This window comes from Diprion similis, chromosome 12 (genome assembly GCF_021155765.1).
Source record: "Diprion similis isolate iyDipSimi1 chromosome 12, iyDipSimi1.1, whole genome shotgun sequence".
NCBI classification, from domain to species: Eukaryota; Metazoa; Arthropoda; class Insecta; order Hymenoptera; family Diprionidae; genus Diprion; species Diprion similis.
The window spans coordinates 3,904,443-3,916,867 of NC_060116.1; the positions used below are offsets into that span (position 1 = coordinate 3,904,443).

Consider the following 12,425-nt stretch of genomic DNA (forward strand, 5'->3'; position numbering starts at 1 on the left):
TGCGATTCTCTCTGCTGTCACTATCGTGAGAAATGTCTATTAAACCATAATTTTGAGGAACTCTCGATCAAATATGGTTGCACATACCATTTGCAGGAATCATGATACTTTCCAATTCCAGTGTCGTAAGCAACGTCTGTGGAGTAACGGTTGTGAGAAACTTTGTCTGAACTTGGTTACCTTGACATGCGTAAAACTGTATTGCATGATCCTATTTACAAGAAGTTCATTGTGTATCGTCAATGACTCCGGTCGCCAGTTTGAGATTCATAAAATGAATGGAAGAGATTCCGTTTGCCCTGAAGACTGTGAATCAAAAACAACCAAGTTCCGATGCTGGATTAATAAAAAATAATACAGACATATTTCTGATTGATAGATTAGAATTTAAGGCATGAGAATCAGTCTGATCCACAGGATGAAAAAGAACATGCAAGACAAGCAAGTTCTGATACCAAATTGTTAAAAATTCATGGAGACAGATTTCTGGTTAATTGAATTGACCATCTAAAAAAGAACAATTGAGATCCTTTGCATGTCTCTTACAGTGAGCAATGCCTGTTTGGGTAATCACCCTGAAAACGAAAAGTTGAGTTTTCACTAGAGCTTGATGTTTCAAAATCTAGAGAATCAGCTCCGACCGCTTTCGAGTAGACGTCTGTGTATGTGTATGTATGTAAGCACGTACGTTTGCACGTGATCACTTTTTTGTCCGACGATATCTCGAGAACGAGTGACTGCATTTCAATGATTTTGGTCTTAATCGACGCGGCTTTTTTCAAACTTAGAACTGATAAGATTTTGGCTCTGATCAGTCAAGCACTTTTTCAATTATTCAAATAACAAAATTCTGAAAAGTCAAATGCAAATGATATCTTGAGGATGGATGAACTGATTTGAATAAAAATTGGTACCGTGAGGTTTTTTGGGTCACTCATCACGAATCTGCATTCAGATTGAGAAATTTAAAATATCGAATCCAGTATCCCAGCAAACACTTTAATGTAACGTTTATATAACTGTACTAATACACACTTAACTATGTTACTATGTGACAGTATATGTCGATTATTGGCCTTACCGTCGGAGCACATTACCCGGGGCTCCTCGGGAATCTTAGGAAATAAGGATCGATTATAAATTCATATTTACGCGCCCGAATTTTAATGGGTGAATGAGTAGACCAATCGGAAGCGTGTCGAATATGCGTACCGGTGGCCCACGCGGACACGTGGGGGCTAGCGAAGACACTCTGCGCCGAACCCTCGATTTGTGAGGACATATACTATAGTGTACCGTCTGTCTAAGACTTTGTGTTGCGTTATATTTGTTTTATCGATTATTTAAATATCTTGTGAAGGGTACAGGAAAGAGTCGATCCCCGAGAAGCCCGGATCGAGAATAAAGTGCCAAACATATAAATTACAACAACTGTTAGTAAAAATAATTTCATCCTGTCTATCGAATCTTCCTTCTTCATTCTCTCTCTACACTGGGTCTTCCAACTCACTCGCACTCTCTGAGCTCAAGTCGATCGTTGTTGTTCATCGTTAAAACAACTGGCGCGCAAACATTCCGTGGATTATTATAATTAAAGAAATTTGTTGTTGAACCGATTCTTGAGCCCCGGCAGCTCTGACCCAAGCCGGGCCGGGTGAAAGGCTTTCAAGAGGAAAAATTAGTTAAAATGTGCCGTTGAGAAAACTAAAATAAAGCCTGTCTCAACTATAACGCCAGGATAACCGCAGTATAACACCAGGGTTGCAATATCCCACTCTACGTGAATGTATATGCTGCTCAACAGTAATGTTACATTGTTGTACTAGTATATTCGCTTGTTATATAGCAGCAACCCTTACGTTGTGCAAACAGATTATGTTGTTGTTATGTCACAGTAACGTACAAGTTATGCCAAAATGAATATAGCTGTCATATATTTTTGTAATATATAGTTTTATTATATTATATAAATGATATAATGACTGCTCTTTATAGTTATTATTTCACGTAGCTTTTTATATTATTTTTAACTAGGTAATATTTGTTATCACATTGTAGGTATTGCAGTTTTGACTTCTCAAGTGTCACATCATTCCCATGTATATTATACTGCAGTTTACGTCTTTTCGACTGCCTTCAAATTTTCTCAATCATAACGCTGTTTTCCAAACCGGAACCATTCTGCCGCAATCTTGTCGAAATCTCTCTCTGTCTAAGACGAATGTGATGAGCAAAGCGTATCTGCCGGCAACGTATGTTATTTTTGGTTGATTTATGAACGAATATAAAGAGATTCATTTATTACAAAAACAGTTCAAATAAGACTATTTTATGCAATTAGAAAAAAAATAAATAAATAAGAGAAGCGGATTATTTATGTTATTTGCGATCGGGTACTCTTCATTAAACTGGGCCAAAAAAACGACTATTTTTTTTCGAATGGTACTCCAAAAATATCATTTAGGATAACAAGAGAAAGTTAAAGTCCAAATTTGAGCCCTTAATCTTAATGGTAAGAGGTGTATCTTTATAATTATTGATTTTTCGACAGCTACCGCATTTTGTACTCAATACTCGGAAATCATCAATCTGAAAAATTTTACCATCACACATCTTCGAAGGGAATGAAATTCCCTACAAAAAAGCTCTGCTAGTGAATTGTCGTAGAACGAACCGTTTCCTTGTAATCGAGCCTGAAGCATTGATTAATTTTTTCAATTTTTTTGTTTGGATTTTATTTTTGTAACTACCAAAAATATCAATATTTTTATAGAACAAATGATGATTCCTCAGGGAAATTTGATGCATTACAAAAAAGGTCTCGTGTCATTTTTTGATAAATCTACTTTTTCAAAAGTTATTCAAGGTCAAAAATCAGTAAAGGACCACAAATAATTTTTGAAAAACATTTATCAAATAATGACACGAGACTTTTTTTGTAGAGCATTAAATTTCCTTAAATTTTTTTTCAGGAATTCTGTTTTCCTCCAAAATTCGGTTTACAAGTTGCTCTAATGGTCTACTACTGTGTTTAACTTTTCTCTTAATTTTCTGCATGTGGTTTTCAAATTTAAACAAACTGAAACTATCTAAACATATAAATTTTCTCACATCATTACATAAATGCACATGATTATGAACATTGTATGTTATGAATTCATGTCCATTCAGATCTCCGTAGTTAGTAACAAAGTATGACAACAAGGAGTTAGCATACTCGTTTAAAACTACACATAATTGAGGATCAACTAAGATCCTGATTGCAACACTTAAACACATAAAATGTCTGTAGTAATTGGTCGTTAAAGCATTTTTCAAAACGATTGGCCCAGTATATAGTGAAAACTGCCTCAACTCGAAGCCTTTCCATCGATCAATTTCATACAGACTTCTAGGGCGACGTGCAAACTCACTGGTAATGAATTTCCCTAATCTAGTTAAGCATTCAGAAGCCTTTTTCAACATATCTGCTTCTAATCTCACATCTTTTTTACCACTTACCATGAATTGTAACAATCGTTTTGTTATACCTTTTTCTGACGGCTTCAAGTATTTTTGTATTACTTTAACAAAGCGTTAAATAAATTTAAAATCAAACACAAACATTTTTTATTGTATTTTCGCGTTTTTTTTTCAATTTCATTTCAATTTTATTTTCAAACATGGAATATTCTCAATGTCCTGCCCCCCTAACCCCCCGGTGGGGGCTTCGCCCCCTACACCCCTACCAGGGCTTGCAGCCCTGGACCCGCTTCCTCATCCGAAATTCCACCGACCCCTGCCTACGTACTAATCGTATGCAATTTTGAAAATAAATTTTCTTCTTATTTCTTCTCCCCTATCTTTTCTTCAATTTTTGCAGAATATTTTCTAACTTTACGATCCTCGAGTAAATGAGGTTAACGTACTTTACGCACTCATTACAAAAAGTATGGTATGGAACTCGGGCGTAGCGCTTTACGCCCTTGTTGCATAATATACGATATCATTGTACATCAACTTTGACTGTGAATATCTCCAAAACAGTGGTACAGACTTGAACCGAGTTTATTGAGCAAGGTCAAACGGACAAAGTCTCTGCTTCCTGTGAGTGTCTAGAAATTATTCATTCTTTCCGGAGATATGACATCCTGATTTCGGGCTTTCGTTGGCCGGGTAAATGAATCTCTTCTAGCACTCGCTGGCCTACGGATACTTGGCGACGAGAACTTACCGCGAATTCTCATGCCGCATCAAGTTACTCTTATTGTTGAAGTCATATGCTATTCTAACACCTTCAAAAACTCAAGTTTCTTATAATTTTTTTTCGCGAATATTCGACAACGAACGTAAATTCCCCTTGATGAGAGGTGAAACAACGTAATTGATGCTTGACATTTTTATCTTTGGATGTACAGTTCCACCTCATTAAATTAATTTGTGACCGACAAGAAAAAATGAGAATCACTTACCTACTTTTCGATGCACTACAGAATGTATGAACTTGATCAAATCCGGAGAGATCCGCCTGTGAGACCTTCCTTATGAGACAAAAATTCTTAAACGCGATTTACCTAAAGTAAACGCTGAGTTTTCCTCTCTTGAATCCTCTGAATTCACGTTCGTTTGGTGAGGAAGTAAGCCTTTGGAATAAATGGTTGTGACTTACTTTATCGGTCAACTTGGTGATTCGGTCTGTCGGCGGCTCTGCGTACTCGGCAATGACTGGACACGAGACTAATTGCTTGATGATATTTTTTCCCATCATTGTCGTTGAGATTATAAATGATAATTGAAAGGCTGTTGATTGATTCGACGGAAAATCGGATTTAGGACAACAACAAGACGTTCATTCAAAATAGTGAGTTAAACATAGTCACAGAAATAAATTTGAATCTTTGGTTAAGAATGAAAATAAATGTAGTTATTCGAAAATTTATCAATTGACAAAAGACAAAGTTGGAGATTATTAATCTGAATTCGTTTCTATCTGCACACTTCCCACTTTGTGATTTGTCCTCTATGAATTATAAAGAGGAATCGAAAATGTCTCGTTGTAATGAAGTACTGTTGCGTACATAGGTTTTTCCAGAACTGTTCTAGTTAGGGGATTTTTTAGAAGTGTTCTGATTCTTGTTGAGCAATGTTCCTCTTGGAGTTCATTCTGTGATGTTGAGAATCTAACGAACTGTCTGATTGGTTCTTCCCAATTTCAAGAAAGTTTTTTGTGCAAGCGCTCACCTTCGACTCATATTGCAAACTTACGCTCCGTACAAAAAAACTTACTGTGCGTTCTCAATACACGATCTACTATCATTTCTGACTTCACTGTAATGGTCACTTAATTGACCTGAAAAGCGAGACAGAAGTGGCATAGGATTCCTTGGTGTGGTTTTCCAGACATTTGCGGGGAAAAAGTTCTTATTTCCCGCTCATTTGCGGGATATGAGCAGCACTTTAGTCTCACTAACGGGGTAACCACTTCTCGAGTCAATAAAGTGGCGACAGTCAAGTCGGGACTGAAATCACATATGCGACAGAAAATAAAGCCGATTATTCCCTCACTCAGGCAAATAAACCAGGCCCTCGAAATAACCTTCGACTTCAATCCCTTGTTACGCAATGTACTATATTGTTGAATACGAGTGGGCGCAAATACATAATAGAGCCACCTGGTTGTTTGCGGCGTGGATAGTGAGATGTTCGTGTGACCATGTAGAGATCTCAGTGTCGACTATAAGCGTTTGCATATGTCGAATCAACCGTTGTTCCGAATTTTTGGCATCGTTGAAAGAAAGAATTGACAGCTCCCGTGGTTCAAATTTAAGAGATTTTTGATACGAGGCAGGTGTCCATGTGTGTGCTGGAATTCCTGACGCTACGATCGTTAATCTAGTGGCGGCAGCGTGAACTGAAAAATATCCTTGTGAAAGTGCTGTGTTTTGATTTTATGATTCCTTGATCAAAAATGAAGGTATTTCAACGAATTCAGGCGTGTTATAACGATTGTGTCTGACATGTGTGTAGGCCAGATTGTAAAGACTCATGAACTACAGAATAAAAGTGTATTTGAACAAGATTGAAAGTTGTGTTTGATTGTGACCACGGCTCCCCAAACTATGATCCCGATCATTCAGTGATGTAATAAGTCCTTGGTGACCTGACTCAGAGAGGAGGCGTCGACGGCTGTCGTGTGCCCGTACTGTTTGGAATCCCTCATCGACTGAGGCAAATAGAAGAGCTGTATATACCGTCATATATTATATCATAAGTTTCTCCATATGTGAAACAGTCTATACAGCTGACGCACTGAGAAAGGCAACCGGAATTACTATCCGTTATATTCAGATTGAACACTGCACTAACCAAGTAAATCTCCGATGGCAAGGACAGGTTCAACGAGCTTTATTAACGTTCGTACAATTTTCAGTTTTGCGGACAAAATGTCGATACCTGTGAGGCGTATGGCTTGTCAGGTAGCAGCAAGCAACTTGGCAGCCGTTGTGTTCGGAGGACTGGTGTTCGCTTACGTAAGAATCAATTGTAATACATAAAAATCTATGTGGCGACGAAAGTTGCATGTCTGTTAGCTCTATGACCTGATAAAATATTTGTTTTCATGTTATGGCGCTACAGAAGTGGAGGTCATTTTCATTAGTCGACTTCTTCATGTTGGTTCTCTTCATGTTCTTCGCCTTGACTCAGCTGTTTTTGTACGCTTGGCCTGCTGACCACTTAATTCAATCGGTAATTGACTTCAGTTCCGCTCGTTCAGTTTTTTCAGTAAGGTTTGTTAGATTAGAACTAATCGCTATCGTGCGTTAGCGATCCTCATTAAGATGATTTATAAACATGAACCAAAGCTGGCTCAGTCTCGGCAAAGGAAAGTTTTTACCGGGTTCGAACTAGCATGAGTTTTTTCGCTGGTACCGGTACCCAAGCTATGGAACATCGCTGACCCAGCGTTGGTAAGCGACGATTGAATATGGTACTGAACCAGGTTTGGCCCGTATTACCAATGTCGGCAAACTCTTCACTGGCGTCCGTCGTGCTTTGACGCTCACGTGATAAATGAACGCCCTCGTTGCGTACAAATACTGCGAACGAAAACTTGTGCATGTGGTGCCGCTAGCGGTGAACGCGTAGCTCGGAGTAAGCACTTTCACCAGAGACTCCTAGAATAATGCCAATAATAATATGCATATTATTTGAATAACCTCTTGAGCACGTATTCCTACCTTAGTTATCCTTGCCTGCCCTTCGATTTTGAAAAAACTCGATTCCTTTATGTATTTATTTTCGTTCCAGTCGCAAACGAATATATTCCCAGTCAAGAAAATCTAGCAAATGACAGGGAATTTTTATTTCAATATTTGTGACCGAACTTTGAGTTGTATCATCGAACCGTCGACCGTTCGTCCGTCATTCATTGGTACTACGTATCTACGTCATACATATGTACACTAGAAACACCTTTGTATCGTTTATTCCACCAACGCCATACTCCTATGAATATTTGTATAATATCTTGTTCTACTTGGTCTACAATACTTGGAGAAAGTTTCAGCTGGAACTTTTGTTCAGCATTTTTCAACTCACTCAAACTATTATGTCACCCTTATCCGCACTTTTGCAAGACATTCACATCGATAATAATATTTTGTGTCTTCCAAAGAGCCTACGAGTATCAGAAACCGTTTTGCATAGCCAGTGGATGGGAAAATCGCCGCAGACGCGCAAGTTGTTACTCTTCATGATGCAGAGGGCCACTCAGCCATTAGTCATCAAAGTGGACGGCCTACTTCCGGGTTTGAATCTGGAAATGTTTGGAAGTGTACGTTTTTGATGAGCCTACAACATATTTACTTTTTTGCAAACCCTCTCAACTTATTATTAATAATTTTTTTTTAGGCGTTGTCGACTAGTTTCTCGTACATCGCAACGCTGCTAACTATTTTCGGCAACTGAACAAGACCGCCGAAATTCGCCGGGACGTGAAGAGTTTGTTTCATCAAAAAAAGTATTCCACTTTCTGTTTGTGGGGCAGTGTATTGTGTTCCACCGAGCAATTGTGCACTGGAAATTTGACTTGTCCGTCATTTTCACATCATATTCTACGTAATTAAAGGCTGACGGCGAAAGATATAATGCAAAAAGCAGACTAATCCAATTTTTCATACCCGTTTGTACGGTAAGAATTTATGGATTGGCCTCTATATTGTAACGATCTTTTTCAATGACACATATGAGGTGATCGTGAAATTATAAGGTATCGAATCCAACGTAGGTATATGTGATTGCAGTTATTTAAAATTTTCAGCTATAAAATAAACGAATTATCAAAACAACAATGAATAACATTGAGTTAAGCCGAAAACTTTCATATTCAACACATAGATATATGGTGATATACTGAGACGTTTTACGAGAGAAATACTGCGAGAAATAACCTGCTCGTAGCGTGTGCAATTCAACTTGCCTAATTTTGATTCATGCTTGCAGCCTGAAGCAAGCCTTCACCGATAAAAACAAATTATCTGTTATATTCGAGTTTCCAATGCGTCGCCGTTAACCGCCTTAAGTTAGGATTGTTGAATTGAGAATTTATTTAATTTGCTCAGGTGACTAGCGCCATCATTAGTTGTATGATTTGACCGAGTTGACATTTTGTTTTTGTGTTTAACGAACACTGCTGTAGATACTACTAAGTTTAAATCCGTTGCCATTAGCGCCTTAGTTTAGCAAATAACTGTTGCGATAAGCACGTTCGAATAATCTCTTTTATTTGGTTTTGGTAATTCTGTTTATTATCATTGAGAAGGCGACTAGCGCATTGACATTCAATGTTTATAAGATCTTTTGTTTTTCTTTATTTTGTTTTGGTTTTTGGAATCGCCAAAAGCGAGTTAAGTACTTGAAATTAGTTTCTCAACACCAAAAACGATGTATTGTATTTGTATTAATTTTGGACACTAAACTGCCGTAACGTACGTCGCCGGGCGAAGCTGTGCAACGGTAAGCGACGGCGGGCCGCAGCCAGGCGGAGCCGTTTCGATCCTGTGCTGTACCGCAACAGTGGGCGCTCGTCTTTATTCGGCAACCTACTGTAAGACATTACCACCTAAATTGAGCGGAGTGAGAAAGGAACTATAAGTTAGTGGAACTTTTCAGTTTCCCCCCACGTTTTTTGATAGCAAAATTTTTCGCAGCGCACTCTCGAGATAGGAAAGCAAACAAGGGTGCATTGTTTGTGATTATTATGAAAAATGCTACCACTCTTACTAGTCAATTTTCTTTCAAAAATTTATTTTTGTTGCTGTGATAATAGAAGGTCGTAGGTCTCAAATAGGGAAGTGGAAAGGGAAACTTGTCACTCCACTGGCACGGGTAGTAGATATTATTTGTGGTAGTAGGAGAGCTCTCGAGTGGGTCAAGCGAAGAGAGTGAGTGAATGAGGTATGTATTCACGAAAAGGTGGTCTGCCACGGAACGACAAGTTGTAACAGAAATGATATCCTGACCAGGAGATTCATTAAATACTTGTTGCTTATTCAATCAATAGATCAGCGACTTATGTGTAATCATTTCAATCCCCCGCCTCAGATCCGAAGAAAAAAACCCTCACAGGTACCTATGTGAGGTAGAAAGGATTAAACTACTGTTTCATAGAAGGCTTTTGAATTTGTCCCAATGCATCCTCTATCACCCTGCCAACTATGCAGTGAATCGAGAGGTTGGTGAAAATTGCATTCGCGATTCTTAGCGACGTCTCATGTCGAATAATGAGAGTACTCAGATTCCTCTCCCATAATCTCACAGTGAATTTACACTCTGTATCTTCTGCTTATTCTCACCTGTTTGACTTGGATTTCAAATCGAGTCAGCGGATTACTCCCTACAATGCTAGTTGTACATGGAATGCGCTAAAGTGCAACTTGTCATTCTCCTAACTTCTTTATGTAGGGGAGACCGCAGGGCGCGACGGACCTTCCAAAAAAATTTTACCAACAGGAACAAATTTCTACCAATATTAATATATTATTAGAGATTTGTTTGATATGTTTTGAATTAATGAATGCAACATTCTTTGAGGTACACATAATTTACATGAAAATTTGAAAAAAATGATGCTTTAGATAAAATTCATTTGCTCCTGAATACAGTTTTTTTTTTCGCCATACATATTGATAGATAATCAATGATTCATTCAAACAGGTGAAGTTAAGGGATGCTGAGTCACTTCAGAGAAAAAAACATTTATAAAGATTTTGGGATGGTCCATCGTGCTCAGGATTATTTTTTCCCTCCCACCTACAGCAAAATAATGACGAATTTGGTCAGGATAGATCAAAACAATTTGTATGCGGCGCTCAAAAGCTACAAAAAATTACTAGCGGCTTTGAGGGTCCGTCATTCCTGGCCTCTCCTACTTACTTTTAAGTTTTCTTTCATCTGGCTATGTATATTTGCCTCTTTTTCCGAAACCAACCCGAACTCTATCATTTTCCCTGCTGCAATCAATTTCTCATCCACATATTTTCATTTTACTTTTAGATCTTCCATAATAAATCAATTACATTTTCAATCATTGAACTTTCTCCGGACAAGTTCCTTTCAGCTTCCCTTCACTTTACTTACGCGCGTGTAGTCTATGGGTTACTAACCTAAAATAGGGCGTTATACCATCACAGCTGGGCGTGGATGCGGTCATTGATAGCTATGTGACGGAACGACAGTCATCTACCCCGCCACAAAATCGAGAGCAAGAAATGAAATTACTTTTTGGTAAAAAAGGCCGTTACAATACTAAATATGTTTAGGAGAAAGAACCTTGGCGCTTGCAGTTGAAGTGTCAGTGCTTTGCGCACTTGTCATCATTAAACTGACGAATCTACCGTTCGGGTGATGATTTTAAGTTTCGGATAGCCGAGCAAATGTATCTGATATTCTTTCATTTTTTAAATCGTCAAATGGTAACATCTCTGTTGCACAACAGAAATGTTGTGCGTAGAATATTTCTACTGAATGGGAAATTTAAAATAAAACATTCTAGAAGTCAAAAAATCTACACATCCCGAATACCTTAAGATAAATCGACATACATAACATGTCAGAATATTACCAGAGAGACGTTATAAATACAAAGCTTTTAAAACATGAGTCTTGAAAACTGTCTCCACTGCTATAAGATCATGCGATTGCAACAGAAATGTTTCGAACACGACGCAAAGTCGTACGAGATGGAACGTTACGGAATAAAGAACCGCGCATGAACCAAGCAAATTAAATAAAGCATTGAAATAATGTTTATTGTAATGTTTTTTTTTAACATCATATGAATTTTGATGCGCAATGTGCGTTGATGCCTCTTAATTTCAAGAATAATTTACAACACATCTCTGAGTTGTGACGTGTATCTGAGATTGGTGTCCGTTGCGTACGACATCAATCTTCACTACCTAACGTCAAATCTGTCTAGGATTCGAAGCAGAATAATTCGTCTTTGGCTTCTCACCACCCTGAGGAGAAATCGGAATCAAGTGAAAGTTCGACCGTCAGGTGTACTCATGAAGGTCCACTTATCACTAAAGATGGTGTTACGCATTGTACGACTCTCTTCGTCCATACTGTTGAGATGTATCAGCACACCCACGCTGCCAGCTGAGGCTTGTACACGAGAAGGAGCTACGAGGATACCCGAACGTAACCGACGGTTGACGGACGTACCAGAGAGAGAGGGAGGTAGCATCGAGGGGGACCCAGACGGGCGTCTCGACCGCGACGACGACGGAAGACCAGCCTTACCTGACGACCGACAGTGGCGACGCCAATCGGCTTGACCGGTCCGATTGCGTATAAATAGAGGTGCCTCGCCGGCACTCGTCACCAGTAGGCAGTACAGCACTCTTCTGAGTCACAATTAGATGGTAGAGACCAGTAGACAGTACATCACGGCACTCCCTTGTGCCACAGCTGCGTTGTACAGACCAGTAGATGCGCAAATAGGCAGTGAAGAACAGTAGGCGGTATAGCACTCCACTTCGTCAGAGTTAGATGGTATAGAGCAGTAGATAGTATAGCATTCCTCTGAGTGACGGCTAAATTGTAAAGAGTCAGATGCAGCAAAGCGCTCGTTGATAATTTAGAATCAATTATTCGAGTCACAATGTACAGCTGGCATAGCGGACTTCAGAGTTCGCAGAGATGAAGAAAAGTTAGCAGATCAATCAGTTTCGACAGAGCGCCAGAATTAGACTGAATTAATTAATGTAAAATCAGGAGCAGTAACGATAAATACTAGCAGTTCTCTTCAGTTTGACTAGTTTTCTTTTGCAAATTTCACGTTCAGTTGAATTTTGTTCCGTTGTATCAAATCTCTGATTTATGTTTCTTTTTGTTCTTCTGAACTCATTCATTAACAACACTCAGTTAGATGAGTTGACGAT

The 12,425-nt window shown here is 38.7% G+C and overlaps 1 protein-coding gene across 1 annotated transcript; it reads left to right on the forward strand.

The window, feature by feature from the left end:
• Positions 1-6,359: 6,359 nt before the first annotated feature.
• On the forward strand, positions 6,360-7,947 carry LOC124413618 (odorant receptor 46a-like). The gene is made up of 4 exons (XM_046894339.1): positions 6,360-6,509; positions 6,619-6,726; positions 7,655-7,813; positions 7,891-7,947. Exons 1-4 carry the CDS (start codon positions 6,360-6,362, stop codon positions 7,945-7,947), a joined length of 474 nt encoding a protein of 157 aa, XP_046750295.1.
• The last annotated feature ends 4,478 nt before the right edge of the window (positions 7,948-12,425 follow it).